Source organism: Haemaphysalis longicornis, unplaced genomic scaffold, assembly GCF_048455015.1.
Source record: "Haemaphysalis longicornis isolate Haplotype H1 unplaced genomic scaffold, Haemaphysalis longicornis Haplotype H1 scaffold_20, whole genome shotgun sequence".
Classification (NCBI taxonomy): domain Eukaryota; kingdom Metazoa; phylum Arthropoda; class Arachnida; order Ixodida; family Ixodidae; genus Haemaphysalis; species Haemaphysalis longicornis.
This window is the reverse complement of record NW_027526296.1, coordinates 5,234,253-5,251,256: the sequence shown is the minus strand read 5'-3', so window position 1 is coordinate 5,251,256 and position 17,004 is coordinate 5,234,253. Positions and strand designations below refer to the sequence as shown.

Below are 17,004 nucleotides of genomic sequence, written 5' to 3'. Positions count from 1 at the left end.
TTTTTTCTTTGCATCTGTACAAGGTCAGATAGAACTCAGTGCTGTGAAAAAAAGAAAATTGTGTACCGTCTAGCACACAGAAAAGTAAGCCTAGAATTTGCATTGTCCAACCTCAGTCCCGCATACTTTCTGTTCCCTTAGTAGCAGCATTGTCAGGCGGGTGAAGAAAAAAAAAAAGCGAAAGAGAACGTCTGAATTTGTTGCTACGGGGACCAAAAAGTGCTTAATCTTAAGATTGTTAAACTCTCGCTGTGAGAGCAGTGACACTCTTCTGTCCTGTCAGGAGAAATATATTGCAGTGCACAGCTCTGGAATGTGAAAAATGCCATAAAACGTCTTTTAAACTTCCGAAGCCGCGAGCTGATCATCCACCCCGACTTGTCAGATGTGGTTGTCAGGCAGGAAGTGCGGCATTGAACTCAAAATGGCAGCTGGTGCTTGTGCGGTTCAGTAACAGCTGGGGGGAGGAGAGATTAATGTCTGGAGAAGATATAGAAATGCAAGTTTCCACACATACCAGGCATTATCGGGTATTTTAATATCGGGTTGGAGTAATAAATGCATGGTTCGTAACCAAACACTCCGAAAAGGTCGCGAGTTTGAGAGACGGTGTCAGGCGCGAGGTGTTTGGCTGTCTTGATCTTGACAGGAGACAAACAGACTGCATAGCAACTGTTTGCAGTTTGTCTATGCCTCCGGTCGACGGGGTTTCATTGTGAATGCATGCATGTCAAAAGCTGGGTATATTGTTTTAGTTGTGGCAGTTATAAGGCACATTTCACTATGTAGAATTGTGGGATGCTTACAGTTGCAGGGAAGTTTTGTTGGTTGTGGAAGATTTTCACTCGACAATTACTCAGGTGGAATGAGGGTGCACATGGTACCCACGTTGTGGTACACGTTTTTAGTTTCGTTGCTTTAGAAAGAAGTAGGCACCCCATTGTGTTCATAGTCTTTTTGTAACTTTTTACAGCATAGGCTACACCCCGAAGCGGCCCATTTGAATGCACCTGTGTGGGGGAATTGAATGTAGAGTTTCAGAGAAAGAAATTTTTCAATATGGAAGCTTTTATATATATGCCTTTTTTTTATATGCCTTGTAGTTGGAGCAGCCCGAAAGATATGACTCATCCAGTTTTGTTTTAAAAGAATACTTGCTGGGGAAGAAAAAAAATCCCAAGTGGTTCCTCTGCGAGACGTTGGGTTGTGAGCAATCTGTGCGAAGTTGGAGTTGTCCGCACTGGCCTTGCATTGCTTGGTCCATGTGCAGGCTTGCCGAGGGTTTTTAAGCGTGTGGTATGAAGCATACACAGCCGGATTTGTTGGCGGGAACGCTCCGCCCGTCCCCTTACTCCCTAAAGGTTCCTCTTTTGATTTTGGGACGCTGTTGGTGCAGTATTGTGAGAATACTGCTTGACCAGGTTGGCGAGCTGTGTCCAGACAACCATCTTTGTGAAAGGGGGATGTGTGTGAGCTGCACTGACTAGCTGGGCTTCTCCTCTCTCTCCTCCTCCTCCTCCCGCACGTGCAGGCTTTCGCGCAGCGCCAGCGAGTCTCCCGAGGGCAGCACCACTGGCGGCAGCGCAGCTGCCCCCCCGCAGGAGCCCTCCCCATTCTCCCGCTTTGCTGAGAAGAAGCGCCAGCATGCTGAGAAGCGCACCAAGACCCTGCGCAGCATCATCCGCCGATCCAACACCGTCAAGGGTGAGGAGCACCCTCTCCTTGTCCCCAAACACGGTACTAGGAAATGCTGCCACAACTTGACCAGCAGGATTGGGTGTTGAACGGCTTACCTGGAACTGTGCCTCTAGTTACATATTCCTGCCCCCGTGAGTTTTTTGGTTCAGTACTGAAGGCCTTGGATTGGGGGTGGGAAAGAAAGAAGGGGACTAGCTGTTTAAAACAAGCTGGTCGGTGCCTTGTCTCTTTTTAAATTTCAGCTTGGCTTGGTTTCTCTTTCTTTTTTTCCCCCGTTTATTCTTCCTGTCTGTGTGCACCCACCACAGTCCGATCTCTTCTTTCTTTGGGTGCTGTCTAAACCTTGGCAGAGGAGTTCAGTTGCATTGCACATTGAGTGCACTGTGGCGGTTATTGCCTGGACTTGATTTTCTGCAGTAGCACACTAGCATAGTGGAGTTGACCCTGTTTACGCCACTTGTTGTTAGTGCAGGCAGCATGACCGCTGCAACGTGCGTAATGTGAACTGCACTCACCGAGAGGGAATGCTGTTTGACTGAGTTTTCTTTTTTTTGTGCTTCAACTAGTTAGTCTGAGTCCAGGAAAAAGGGATGCTCATCTATTGTAGCTTTCTGCAAGAGGTGTCACTAATATCTCTGGCTGGGATTATCACTAGTACCACCACATGCCCATTTTCCCTTGTTCCTTACAACTGCATCTCTTATTTAAAAAAAAAAAAAAAAAACACCGTGAAGGTCACCGGTAGTCATTTTGCACAAAGGGTCGTGATGTTTGGAGCAGTCGCATTCGACCTGACCCCTGTGTTGAGCACTTCAGCTCTGGTCGGTTTCTGTCTACGTGGGATTTGTGTGCAGCGATTGTACTAAAAAATCTAACCCTTGCAATGAGAGCATCACGGCGCACACGAGAGCAACCATACAGAGGGACTCAAGCGTACGCAGCAAAAATGAGAAACATTCAACTTCGTATCAGCCTGCTGCTCGCCAGGTCCCCGGAAAATCAGATGCCGTAGGTAGTGGTTGCTCATTCCCAGCTTGACGCCTGGAAACAGCTGTCAGCCGTTGGAAGTCAAGCGCAGACCGCGTGCCTGCCGCCCTGCTTGCGTAACCGTCGTTGTCACCCTTTGTTTTATTTCAAATTTCCCCTATGCTCGACATTGAATTTAACACATTTAACAACAGCTGCGCCTTCCCCATGGCGTTTGGGTGACATCATGCTTTTTGGATTGCATAACAAATTGCTCTTGCTTCCTGGTGGCCGCTTTGTGCGGCAAAAAACAGACAGGTCAGTTAGACAAATAGATTTTTTTTTTTTTTCTGTGCTTAGAGGGAAAGCGAAGTGATGACTCAGGAAATAAAAGTGAGGTTTTGGCAGACTTGTCATGAGGCTACTGTAGGGAAAATAGTGGCAATTTTCACAGCAGGAGTGAGCGCCAAGGGGGGCTTGCGGCCCAGTTTCTGTTTGTCCGAAAGTCCCTTTTTTTTTTTTTTTTGCTCGGGACAAGCAGTTCAAGCCTTCATTACACAATTTACGCAGTGAGCGTGCCCATAGCTATTCATGAGAAAATGCCCCCCATGGACGTTCCATTGTCGTGGCATTTTGATGCAGCGGCTTCTAGGCTGGAGGCAATCCACATTATTTCGGCCAGTAGAACCCCCAATATTAATTGCCTTGTTTGCTTTGAAAGAGGAACAAAAAGTGCTGCTAATGCACAGCCAAAAGACGTGTTTCAGTAACATTGGAATTGAGCTGGCATGCTGGAAGCTACTACCTTCTGTAAAGTTTAGTGCAGTAAGCCCGCACTATTACGAAATCACTTGATTCAGAATCCCACTTTACTGTCCCACTTACCTTCCTCTCACCACCCCTTTCCCTCTTCTGCCATGGCACCATCCTTGTGGAATAAAGTTATTCATTCATTGATTCGAAAGATTTTAATATTCCCCACTGTAGTGCATTCAGGACATCACATCTCCACTTTTAGACGAGCATTGCTTTTAACAAAGCCAATTTCCAGTCCTGAGAACATTGTTATATTGGCTGTTTACAGCAAAGACATCCTTCCTGCCATCAATATATTGTGGGTGCATCTCGGAGTGATGCGAGCAAAATGGCCAACGCGGAGTGCTTGTGCGCCAGTAGCCAGCCAGTAACGGGATGGGACTGATAACTAGTAAGCGGATGGGGCTAATAATGAGTAACTAGCCCAACGTCAACCTATGGGCAACTAAGCGAGCCTTGCTTGCTTCTCCCACCACCTGCAGAGTCTACGAGCTCCAGGGATCTCCAGCTGAGCAGCTTGGAGAGCAACCCTGCCACCAAGGAGCTCATGGACTTCCTGCGGGACCTCAAGGACGCCGCCGCCTGCGACGTCATCAAACAGGTGGGGCACGTCATTAATTTCGCGGTGCTGTACGTGCGAAAAAAAATGGAAAGTTTGGCTGGGAAGGTGAAATGTGGCAAGTGGGGAGGGGGGGAGGGGTTTTCTATATTTCACCGCGTGGAAATCTTGTTTCGAGCAGTGGAGGCAGTGGCTGCCGTCACAACACCTGCCGGGGAAAAAGCTGCTTCCCTATCCTGTGGCCATTCGTCAGACAGTTGCTCTTTTAGTGACACAGATGTGCCCGGTGTGGGGTGAGTTTTTCAATGTATACCGGTTGCGAAACCCCGCTTCAGAATACAGGCCATGCGAACACCCCTGCGTTGTAGTTAAGGCATCTGGGGGATAAAAACTGGATACTGCTGAACATTTCCTTTGAATAACACAAATTATTCGAACAAATTATTCGATAAAACTTCAATTTGAAATTACAAAAGATCAAATTGGAACATGTTTCCATGGCACTGCCTCTATGGCAAGTGGCCAGCCGCAAACAGCTAGCTGAGTACTACGGCGAAACCTTGTTAAAGCATACCGGATGGGGACGTGAACAAAGTACGCACTAACTGGCACTACAGCTTATCCGAATGCATAAAGTTAAAGGGGAACCGGCCGGGGATTCGGCGTAACTATGTATAAAAAGAAAGTGCGGTATATGTGGGTACGGTTTAACGAGATTCCACTGTACTTCAATTTTTTGTCGACAGATGTCAGGTAGGCCGTTTGCCCCTGTTTGCCCTTTTTGGGTCCTGTGCCCCTTTTGGGGCGGAGGACCAATCATGGACTGTTTTTTTGATATGTGGGACCCATGGGGAACATTACATATGTTGAGTAACTCTGGTGTAGGGTTTACTGAAAGATACTTCATACAAAAAACACTGCTAAGACGGTACCCAAAGAAAGAGGTTACACGCAAAGCGCGGTGTGTGTGTGTAGCCGCTGTCTTTGTGTTCCATCTTAAGCACTGTTTTTATACGAAGTATGAACCAACAAGCCCAGACATTTCTTATTGCTTTAGTTAATTTACGAAAAGACCCTTTTCTTCCACCCTCAGGTCAAGGCAGCTGTGGACCGCATCCACAAGATGTCCAGGGACCAGTCTGTTGACGAACTGTCGAACCAGGTGCAAGACTTCTACCAAAAGATGCATGAGCGCTTTGCGTCGCACACTCACTACCAAGGTGCGTCAGTCCCTTCTCAGAGTCGTTGGCTTGCAGTGAGCATTGTTCGGCAGCGTGCACACGCTTGCACTGTGAGACCAGTGGGCGATTGTGTGAGCTGGGTATCTCGTCAAGAATCCTGCAAATACTTTCCCATGCATTGGAACTGTTGCCAGTGATAACAGTCTAACACTTGGTCTAGATAGTTGGTTTATTCAGAGCTAGAGTCCCCGTTCGGGAAATTGTGACTTAGCTCTGCAGAATTTTTCAGGCAGAAGGCTGTCACGGGGCAGTGTGACCTACACAATGGCACAACTTAACATCAGGGAAATGGTAATACAGCCTCAGTATACCGTATTTATTCGATTATAAGGTGGTCATGATTATAAGGCAAGGGTGTAGTTTGGAGCGCAAAAAAATCGCCATTTATGTATACTGAGCTTCGAACGTAAGGCAGGGTATGACATAGAGACTGAGGATTTTGGAAAAAAAACTCGCCTTGTATTCGAATAAATACGGGACACCCAAATAGGCATGCCAAAGCTAAGCATTCATGGAGACTCGAGTTATTGGAGCCTAAAATTTCTCCAGAGGTGATGCCTTTATTGTCTCCCGTTCATTGGCTGCAACATCCAAGTTCGTTAGGTGCTGGGATGTTCCACTCCGTGAGGGGAGAATAAGCAACGAGTGCCTCCCTATTAAGTTAAGTGCAGAGCACTTTAGGAGCTCACCTTGTCGTCGTAGCTTGCTGTAACGCTCGAGGTCAAGCGACTGCCGGAATCAGGTAGCGCAGTGGGATAACGGACCCAAGTAGAACCCGGCGTTCCATCAAATGCCGTCCGTCCTACAGAGGCTTCGAAAACAAAGCAGTTTATATAGTCATAAGCATTTGAATATTGTGAACCGCTGGCGCTTGTCATACATCTCCCGATTGTTTAGCGCAAAGAAAACTTCAGGTACATTTGAGGCAAAATATACGTAATTAACCGGCAGCACCCGCATTCATTTAGTCAGGAACTCTCGTTGGGTTGGTTTTTGCTATACTAAGTGAAAAAAAGTGGCAGTGCAACGCCAGCACGTGTGGGAGGGAAAGCAAGCACAAAAAGAACAAAACTCCCGCTGGCGCTGTTTCAGGCAGGGGGCGCGTGAGCACTACGGAGGCGGGAAATTTGAATTGCTTTGAGTGGTAGCAGTGAGCGGATGACGGCGCTATAGCCAATTATGGCAAATCACTTTCTCTGCACTTCCATCAGCGTTCACGTTGAGTGGAACGGCTTTAATTTTGTGCCCTCCCGTGTGTGTGTGCAGGCCTGTCCGGGGAGCAGGTGGAGCAGCTGATGGAGCTGACGGAGAACTACCTGATGAGCCTGACGTACAAGGCGGTCTTCGAGTTCATCTCGACGGCCGACGAGGAGAAGGACCTGGCCATCCAGCGGCGCATCCGCTCCCTCAGCTGGGTGGCCGCCCGGCACCTGGAGCTGGAGCTGGACGAGGGGGGCGCTGTGCGGGACGCCCTCGACCGCGCCATCACGCACGTCATCGAGCTCGACTCGCGCCACAGCCCCCGCGACAAGCTCGCCTGCGTCGTGGCCTGCGCCCGGCAGCTCTTCGAGGCCCTCCGGGCGTCCGGGGGAGGGGCGGGGGGGAGGGGGCGGAGGGGGAGGGAAGCCCACCTCGGCCGACGAGTTTCTGCCGGCCATGGTGTACGTAGTGCTGCGCGCCAACCCGCCCCTGCTCCACTCCAACATCAAGTACGTCACCCGGTTCAGCACCCCCGCACGCCTGCTCAGCGGCGAGGCCGGATACTACTTCACCAACCTGGTGAGTCGGGGAAGCTCTTGTGAATGAACTTTGGTAGTTAATTCAGTAGAACACACTGTTGGGCAAGTTAATGCATATTGGGAAAAACTTTGAGCGCGATTCAACCAGGATGACAGAAAGACGTTTGTGTTTATCGTTTTTTTGTCGTCCTTGTTGGATCGCGCTCAAAGTTATACAAATTTGGTAGTTCGTCTGCGCTTCATCCATCTGCACATTAACTCGCTACGGTGGCTTAGTGACTAATGGCGAATTCCATTGGGCAAACAGGAGCAAGTGGAGCGAGCAGCCGGAGCAGCACACGGGAGTAACGGGGACGTGTGCTTTCGTTCCGCGAATGAAACATTCGCGCTGCTCCAGGAGCACTGAAAAGAGGGGGAGGGCGAGATGTAAAGAGTCATGTGACCAAACGTTTCCCGCGCTCGCTTCCCGGAGCATTTCGCGCGCTCGTGATGTCAGTACGCAGTTATTCCTCGCCAGTTTCGCCAGATACGGGCCGGTGGTTCTCTGTCCGCATGGCGACGAATGAAGAAGCCGAGCGGATGTTCATGTTCATAATAAAGGGGTCACCATCGTGTCTCCCAAAAATTAGCTGCGAACGATAACAGCGTCCACCGTCTTTTCCAGATACGACTCTACCTTCGGTCAGTGCTCCCGCGGGGTGAACAAGTGCTCGAGCATAAACTCATGCAATGTCAAATCGTCGTCGTCGTCGCTGCTGCTGCTGTCCGATGATGAGCTTGCGCTTGAATCTGTGGTGCTTTTATCATCTAAAAGTAGCTGCATCGTCCAGACGGCCGCGCTTAGCTGCTGCCGTACGCACTGAGCGACTACCGCGGCTGCTGGATTCCGCCATTTTTCCTCCGCCACCTGGGGATAAAACCAGAAGTGACGCAAAAGAGGTCACGTGACTTCCTCGGCGTTCCCTGTTACTCCGCCGCTGGCGACGGAGCACCGAGAACTGCTCTTGGCTGCTCTCGGCGCCAAAAAAGTGCTCCTCATTGACCAATGAAACACAACGCCCCTGCTCCTGCCCGACCACTGGAAGACGCCAGAACTAGCGAGAGCACTTTGGGTGCAGTTAGAAGTGCTCCTGTTCGCCCAATGGAAAGCGCTATAAGGCATTGTGCTCCTGATCTCAAGGACACGGGTTCAATTCCCGGCTGTGGTGGCCGCTTTTCAGATGGAAGCAAAAAGCAAGAATGCACACGTGCTGAGATTTCGGCGCACGTTAAAGATCCCCAGGTGGTCAAAACTGATCCGGTGCCCTCCACTTTGGTGCGCCTCATAGCTCAGGTATAGCTTCGGCGTGTTAAACCCCCTAATTTCAATTCGAGCCCATTTGCAAGTTGAAATTTTGTGTTTGTGTCCTGTAAGTTTAAAGCACTCTCCATTTGAGAATGTCCCGATACCAACTAGCCCAACATGAAGCCCTACTAAAGCCAAGGCCGCTGCATTGTCTTTAAACTAGAATGAAACCAGCATGTGTTGGGAGAAACTTTCTAGGAAGAAGGTACAGAGAGCTGTCTGCTTTGGGGAGCAAACAAGCTCAGCCGCTCTTAAATGCATCCTAGTCACCAGTACTTGCGTTCTGTAGGTTCGTTTGGCCCTGTGTGTGGTTGTAGCAGACGTGCAGATGTGATGCCAAACATAGCACCTCGTATACGCACATGCCTGTACGTGCGTGTTCAACGTAGGTGCTCACGCTTGCAAGATCCTGTGCAGGACTTTGCAACATGGTCGACCTTGTTGCAAAGCCAGACATCATCAGCTTCTTTCATACCCTATAGAAACCACCTTGAGCCAGTGCGTGTGAAGGGGGCGCCTCTTGGTTCTTTCTGCCACACCCCCGTTTCACTGCCAGTTTTTGTGAGGACTCTTCGAAAGCTGTGTGTGCTGTAGCTTCCCTCGATTCCAGTGTTGCTGTACAGTATGGATGGATGTATTGCAGCATGCCACGCTTCAGGTGTTTCTGCATGTGCGTGAACGCTGTCCTGCCCCCTCCTCCCCCCCATCGTGCAGTGCTGTGCGGTGTCGTTCATCGAGAACCTGACGGCCGAGTCGCTGAATTTGCCGGCGGAGGAGTTTGAGCGGTACGTGACGGGGGAGGCGGTTCCCCCCGGCGGCTATGACCAGGGGGCCAGCGAGGGCCTGCGCCTCATGTACTCCAACCTGGCCCTGCTCTCCGACCTGCGCCAGCGCCAGGAGCGCCTCGCCCAGGGCGCCCAGGCGCTGCGCGACCGCATCGACGTCTTCCGGGTGAGCAGCACTCTTTAAGTGCAGGGCACTGTTGGAGCTCGCCTTGTCGTCATAGCTCGCTCACTAGACCCGAGTAGAGCCACACGGCATTCCGTCGTCGCGGCGTAACCCAGAGGCTTCGAAAGCTAAGCGATTTATGTAGTCATAAGCGTTAGAAACTCGTGAAACACTGGCGCTTGTCATGCATCTCCCCGTTTTTTATTGCAAAGAAAACTGCAGGTACATTTGAGGCAAAATATGCGTAATTAAACAGCAGCACCCGCGTTCATTCAGTTAGGAACGCTCGTGGGGCGGGTTTTTACGATTTTTACGGAAGTGGAAAAAAGTGGCAGTGCAACGCCGGCACATGCGGGAGGAAAAGCAAGCACGCAAAGAACAGAACTCCCGCTGGCGCAGTTTAGGCAGGGGGCGCGCGAGCACTGCAAAGGCGGGAAATTTGAAATGCGTCGGGTGATAGCAATGAGCGGATAATGGCGCTACGGCCCATTATGGCAAATCACTGCTGTGCACTTCTGACAGCTTTCACATTGAGTGGAATGGCTTTAATATTTTTTTATTTATTGGGGCGCATGTTTCCAAACACTTCGCCACACAGTGCCCCCACGTTGGCGTGTGTGAGATCACTTCGTACGCTAATGTTCTATTGTGCAACTATAGCCACTAGAAATTTAGTTGCTCTGCCATCCAATCATTACAACGGTGTGTTACTGCAGTAATGAAAGCGCGCAAAAAAATCACACCGGCCGACCGTGGTGCCCTCTCAGTGCACCTTTTCAGTGCACTCAAGTTTGCCATTGAGGCATTTTTAAGAATTAAATTGCTGTTCCAAAACCTTTTTATTGTAAAATTACTTGTTCACTTACTTTTTCTTGCCGGAGCAATTTTTTCTGGGAATTAAAAGCAAAAAAGACTACCATCGCCTGCTTGCATGCTGCATTTAGCTGTGGCTGTCTGTACTCGACGGTGAGCAGATCATCAGAAGCCGTCAGAGTTTGAAAGTTCCGAAGTAAACTTGTGCAGACATGAAAAAAGCATGCGAGAAAACAATGATTTTAGGAGAAGCTGTAAAAACAATTTAGTTTTTAGAAAAATGTGTCGGTAGCGAAAAAGGGCCGGTACACTCGGAGAGCGCTGCAGTTGACCAGTTTACCAGTGTGCGGTCTGCCCAAGGCTTTCATCACCAAAAGGACCCTGGTGAAGGTCTTGGATGGCAGACTAGCCAAATTTCTAGGGACTGCAGTGCTAAAACGTGCCTGCCATTCGGCCTCTGTGACCTCGAGGTACGATTCTGACGACTGGCGCTGATGGCCTGGATTCGAGCCACAGCAAATCTTTTTCTTAAATTTTTTGTACTGCAAAAACGTTTTTTAAGATAGATCGATTCTACGCGTTGTTTTCATTAATGATGGTGATTTGGTATCCTTTGGGTCGCTTTAGGTTTGGGGCACAGCCGATGATCGCGTTTATTTAACACCCTGCATCACGTGAAGTGAGGGCACACAGGTCGCACGAAGGGCACTGTGCAGTGAAGTGTTTGGAAATACACGGGACACATTTCCTTCGCTCTTTGAATGAGTCAGTTTTGGCCGAACTGGGAACCTTTAATAAAGGTGTAGTCAACTCGCCAATTTTATTCTGGTGGGAACGCATCTAAGATACAGCTTCATAGCTTCGCACTGAGGAAAAAGTGGAGTTGGGCTGGGAATGTGATGCAGGAAACTAACAACTGGTGGATCAACAAAGTGACGCAATGTCTACCGGAAGACGGGACTAGGAGTAGAAAGAGACCGTCAAGTCGATGGAAGGATGAGATGGGAAAATTTGGAGCCAGAGCGTGGACTAGGGCATTGCGAAAGAAAAATGACTGGAGGGACATGGTGGGGGCCTGCATCTTGCAGTGGACACTAGAAACTGATAATGACGATGGTCTCCTGCAGAGCCACACAGAGTTTGGTCAACTCGAATGATAAACAAGGTCGATTAATGGTAATCGAGAGTGACTTTGATGCACCAGTCGTGTGGCTTCCGTCGTCTGCAGCGGAGGCTGACTGTGTTGTTCCCCCCCCCTCTCCCCCTCTGCCCTCCAGGAGACGGTCTCCCGGGAGGTGGAGCAGGCCCTGGCCCAGGCCCCCCTGGCGCCCTGCTCGTACAAGGTGCCTGCCGACCTGGACGTGCGGTTTGTGCCGGCCTTCCTGCGCGACGTGGTGCTCCGGGAGCTGGACGACGGCGACGGGCTGCTGCTCCAGCTGGACACGCCTCCGCCACCCTCCTTGTCGGCTGCTGACCCCACGGAACTGCCCACTGCCGCCGTGCCCCTCCAGGTAGGGGCACGGAGCTGGGGACCTGGCGGCTGTTTCGCTGACTGCACCACATTGTTCCCACACTGGGAGTTCTTTGGCAGATTTTTTATTTAGCCGGCTCGATTGACGGGCAATTGCTCTGCCTGGCTCACTCGATAAGCACAGCCCCTTTTTCACATACTGCCAGCCTGGACGCAACAACGTTGTCCACTATATCTAAATATCCGTTGTATCTGGATCTGTTATAAGGCAAGCAGACTGCAGTGCTCTGTAGTTCTTGCTGCCTCTGTTTACTGAGCCCTCCTGGCATTGCTTCACTTATTGCAATAAATTGCTGCTGGAGCCCTAGCCCCTCTTTGCTTACATTTTTTACTTGCTCTGCATTACTCCGTTAAGGTGTGGGCACTTTTTGTGGGAAGTGATACGCTCGTGTTCGTTAAACTTGCGTTGGCATTTGTAACAAGAGTACCCTGAGCAATACAGTATTCTGAACTCATACTTCTAGCAAATTTCAACACTGGACGAAAAAGGGAAAAACGAAACACACGGTAGAAAAATCTAGCGTGTGTTTCGTCTTTTCCTTCTTTGTCCAGTGTTAAAGTTCGCTAAAAGTACAGGTTCATTGTCAGTCAGTAACCAGCTCGCCCAACTCTCCACTTCAATAGTCTTCCGAGCATTTGTTTACCACAAGCGTGCTTTCGCACGAGCACCATGGCTGCCTCATGTCTATCGTCCTGCGGCTGCTATGAAGGGTCCCCAATCCTAGATGCTCTCGCGGTTTGTGAGATTGTGCCCTGTTCAGGACCTGGTCGCTGTTGTTCCCCACCTCGTGGCAGGATGCTCAGCGGGCGGCATTGCTGACCTCTGGCGACCCCATGTCGCCAGACACCCTGGAGGCCTGCCTGCCCCCGCCCCTGGTGCCCGAGGTGGTCGGCTGCCTGCCTGCCCCAGTGGCACAGCAGCCAGCTCCGCTGCTAGGGGAGCCTCCCCGCGTTACGACACCAGCGGTGGAGGCTGTGGAGCAGGCGTAGGAAGAGGAGGAGCTGTTTCTCCTGGGTGAGCCTCCTTTCACGCGACATAAGTGGGCACACTGGAATTAAACCAAAATAACTTTATTTTCGAACTTATGATGATAAAATTAGAGGACATATGCATACCTGCCAACTCTGCCGAATTGTCCGGGAGACTCTTGAATTGTAACCTAATCTCCCGATTGTACGAAAGCTATCTTGAATCTTTAAAAGTGGCCGCCACAGTAGAGGTGTTTTTTTTTTTTTTTTAATCACGCACGTACGTCATTCTTTATTGCTGCGACAGTTGTGGTGCTGCAAGAGAGCACTCGCCACTATACTTGGAATTTATTGTAACCTTACCGTAGAGTACCGCTAAGTATATTCTAGGCACTATAGACTGCTATAGAGTACCGCGCAACTGGGCGAAGGCCGGCCGCGAGACGCGCTCGCCACCGTACCGAAAGAAGGCAAGGGAAATGGTACCACAACTTGTACTTCAAGAGCGTCTGCGTTAATGCGGCGTGTTGTCAACTTGAAATGTGTAGCAACGCCGGCCACTTTGGATCGCCAACTGCCAATGGAGATTGGTTGGTTCGGTAGAAGGGGGGCATGCGCGCCACGGCGGCGGCGCGGATCGAGGCGGCCGTGGCCAACGTTGGCTGTGGCTGTGTGTGCGGAAATCTGTTGCTACCGGCCTCCGCAAGGGTCGCTAGCTACCACCACTTAAAACAGGTCTTTCATGAACGCGGCAGGCAGGTCGTTTAGAGCACGACCGGGTTTGGAGGAAGTGCGAGCGCATTTTGTACACTAGGCCTACGCCGCCTGCCTAGGTGTCAGTTGCATGTTTTCCCGAAGTACTTGGAAGTATATCTGGACTCATACACAGCCGAGTTTCTTTGCTTTGCGACTTCGCGGAAAGAACAAAGCAGCTCAAAATAAACATCCTTACCCCTTTGTGATGTCAATCTCCAGTCTCAGTAAGTTTAAAAAAAAATCCCTCTTTCTTACCCCCCCCCCCCCCCCCCCCCCCGCTGCGGTCTCCCGAATTTTCATGTTGCTAGGTTGGCAGGCATGCATATGTAGTTTTTCATTCTAATAGATATAAAATCTGTTTTTGTGTAAAACTACTATATTCTGGTTCATTTGGATTTTTTGTGATTTTTTTGCAGCTTTTGTAACAGAACTGCTGTAGGGATGCAGCTGAAGAAGGTACCAGTGAACTGTGCACAAATTAAGGAGTGCAATAAGACTGACATCATCATTCTATCTGGTCTGTAGCAGAAGTTATGACCGTTTGAAGTTTGGGCTCGGAAGGTGCGAACCAGAAAAACCGGTTTTGCCTTCCGAGCGCAAACTTCAAACGGTCGTAACTTCTGCTACAGACCAGATAGAATGATGATGTCAGTGTTATTGCACTCCTTAATTTGTGCACAGTTCACTGGTACCTTCTTCAGCTGCATCCCTACAGCAGTTCTGTTACAAAAGCTGCAAAAAAATCATAAAATACCAAATAAATTTGAATGTACTGGTCATTTTACACAAAAACAAATTTTATATCTACAATCAAAATGAAAAACTACATGTCCTCCAATTTTTGCCATCATAACTGCAAAAATAAAGTTTTTGATCAAAAACCCACGTGCCCCCTTAAACTGCACCGTTAGTGTCATGCCTTGTTCCTCACTTTTATGCACCTTCACTCAGTCCCGCTGTTCCTTTTCTTCTCCAGGGAATGCCTGGCAATGCAAGGGGAAGCTGTCGTAGGAGCGGCGGCGTGTTTATACGGTGTGACGGGAAAAATTGTGCGTGATCCTCGACTGACCACCCGTGCAGTCAAGTGCAAGATGTGTGCGTGCCACAGGGCTGTACTATAAGACTGTCTGCGTGCCTGTGGAATGCCATTTTACGGTCCTCCGCTGCAATAGGCAGCGGAGGGCACCACGCTTGTTAACACTACACGTAATATATAAAGAGAATGTAGCGGCGCAAATTTTTCTGTATATATAAATTCAATCTTTGACCTCTTTTTCTCGCCTGCCTCTCAGTTTCTTCTTTGTAATGTGCACACTCTCGCCTCTTTTGTGTAATTCCAGTGTGCATCAGTGTTTCACTTTGTTTTGCATTTTCATAAGTTTCAGTGTAGCTATTAACGTCTATGCATCGCAATAATGAAAAACTTCTACAAATGGAACGTTTCTCTATGTGTATCCAGCATGATACCTGCAACAGCTATAGAGGTGTGTGTGTGTGGGCAGAAAAAATTGAACACAAAGAACCACAGAAGCAGAAATGTACGAGCTTTGATTAATTGTAGCACTGAAAAGTGTGCACATACATACACTAACACACAGTAATGAAACTTCCAATGCCAAAACGCCTTCCCAGTTGATGGTGGGGGAACTGACTGCTGCCCTTGGCCCCGCTAAATTGAAAGCGGGGGCCTTACGATGTGGCATTCGTATATACACAGCTACTAAACACAAAGCACTCTCGCTGAACACTGGCTGGCTGCAAGCTATGGCTTTGGCAGCGTTTAGAAAGAAAAAAAAAACAAATTAAAGTGGCTCTACAACTGCAGCATCAGCCAGGGTGACCTCTTGGTGTTCAGCTAGGAGCATTAGTAGCCTGTGCTAACAACCTTGGGAACGTGCTTGACGTGCTCTTACGGGATCCTGCTTACTGGCTGATCAGCCGTTAGACCAGACTCTGCCCTCCTTAATGGGGCACCCAGGCACGACTCCTTTGAAGGATTGCGAACGTGCTATTTCCTCCTCTCTCTTACATTCGTCAACAGTGGAAATCTCCGCATGTCTGGAGCAGTGTGCAAGGTGAAAGGTGCCCCACTGCTGGCTGGTCATGTCCCCATCACAAAAAAAAAAAAAAAAAAAAAAAAACGGTGTTTTGAAAGGCAATACATGTAGTCTTCTAAGCAAACTGAATGTGCAAATTTTGTTCTGACTGTTTGACTGTCTGTCACTCGATTCAGCCACCCGGCTAAAGGTTAGAAAAATGATTGAAAACAAAGTATATATAGGCAAGGCCATTTCAAACTGCCTACTAAAACTGGTGGCATGCCATGTGCATGTCCACACTATTCAGCACACAAAAAAAAAGCCTCGCGAACACTTGAGGCAAAATGCAAGTGCATAACCAAGAATACCAGCGTTCTTTAAATTAAGGGCACTCAGATTGGTTTTTACGATAGCAAATGGATAAAAAAATGCACTGGAAAAAGTGTGTAAGAGAGGCAAGGTAACAACGAGTGCTAAAATAAAGGAGCTTGGGCTTCGTCTAAAACCGTGCCGAGCTTAAAAGAAACACACACAAGAAAAGGATTTTAGAAATGGCATGCAAGCAAGGCAAACACGGCAAAATCCAATGGAATTGAGCGAACCTCCATCGCCTTCACCAAGAGAACAGCCTCGGGAGAGACCATCACAGGGGTGGCAGAACATTGTTTTTTATTTTGATTTTCAGCAAAGCAAGCAAGTATGAGGCCATCTTTTTTTTTACAGTTTCCGAACAGAAACCACCCTTCCTCCAATAAAGCGAGGAGTGGGAAGACATGCCATTCTGTTCCCATAGAGTTTCTTACAATATGCACTAGAGAGGAATCTGGCGCTAGCGTCTATGCGGCTCACGTCAAGGCCGTCTGTGTCATGGGCCGCCATTATACGTTGCGCTCGCCTTAGTTTCATCATTGGCTTGGATTGAAACGTTTTAGTGACCGCAAATTTAAACAAAGAACCACAAAAACGCGAAGAATAATTATGTATGTGGAAAATAAAAACAGGCTGTTTTAAACTAAGGAAAAAGGAAGTAAAGCGTATTTCTGCCGGAACGGTTGTGCCTGCTATTCCGCAGGCCAAGGTTGTAGTTACGAACAATGTTAATATTTGGTGGGGAGAAACTCATTAGAGACTGATTTTATTAACTTTACCATTATTTAATAAGTTGTTTGAAGAGTTTGGAAAGTTTTTTGAGCATGCCTATGAAAACTTTGCCTTCGTGGTGAACCGGTGTCCCGACCGTCAGCTAGTTTAACAAGAAAAATGAAAACGTGGCGTTAAACAATCGTAGACGATGACAAGATAGGACGCATACAAGCGCCCTTATCCGTTGTATCTTGTCTTCGTCGAAGTACGTTTTGTTTCTTCTTTTCGTCGGCTACAAATTTCGCGGCAGCATATTACCCGCTCAGTCATGCGTCCTTCGACTGCGGCATGAGCAACGTCAGGTGCGATCCCGCACTGCCTGCTGTTTCACCGAACACGGCTGCCGCAGAACAGGCAGGATTTCGGCTTCCTTGTAGCTCGTAAACGTGTTAATGCATAGTGAAGAAAGCAAATCCAAAAAACCGCTTAAGAATCCAATTG

General features: G+C 48.9%; 1 protein-coding gene across 1 annotated transcript in view; it reads left to right on the top strand.

Annotated features, from left to right (window-relative positions):
• The window catches only part of Rabex-5 (Rabaptin-5-associated exchange factor for Rab5), a 40,485-nt gene extending 25,830 nt beyond the window's left edge, over positions 1-14,655 (top strand). The window contains exons 3-11 of the mRNA XM_077701091.1: positions 1,532-1,704; positions 3,963-4,081; positions 5,133-5,259; positions 6,547-6,875; positions 6,907-7,059; positions 9,079-9,315; positions 11,403-11,636; positions 12,452-12,671; positions 14,358-14,655. Coding sequence (XP_077557217.1) covers positions 1,532-1,704; positions 3,963-4,081; positions 5,133-5,259; positions 6,547-6,875; positions 6,907-7,059; positions 9,079-9,315; positions 11,403-11,636; positions 12,452-12,646 — 1,567 coding nt within the window. The 3' untranslated portion in view covers positions 12,647-12,671; positions 14,358-14,655. The remainder of the gene's footprint in view (positions 1-1,531; positions 1,705-3,962; positions 4,082-5,132; positions 5,260-6,546; positions 6,876-6,906; positions 7,060-9,078; positions 9,316-11,402; positions 11,637-12,451; positions 12,672-14,357) is intronic.
• Positions 14,656-17,004: the final 2,349 nt, after the last annotated feature.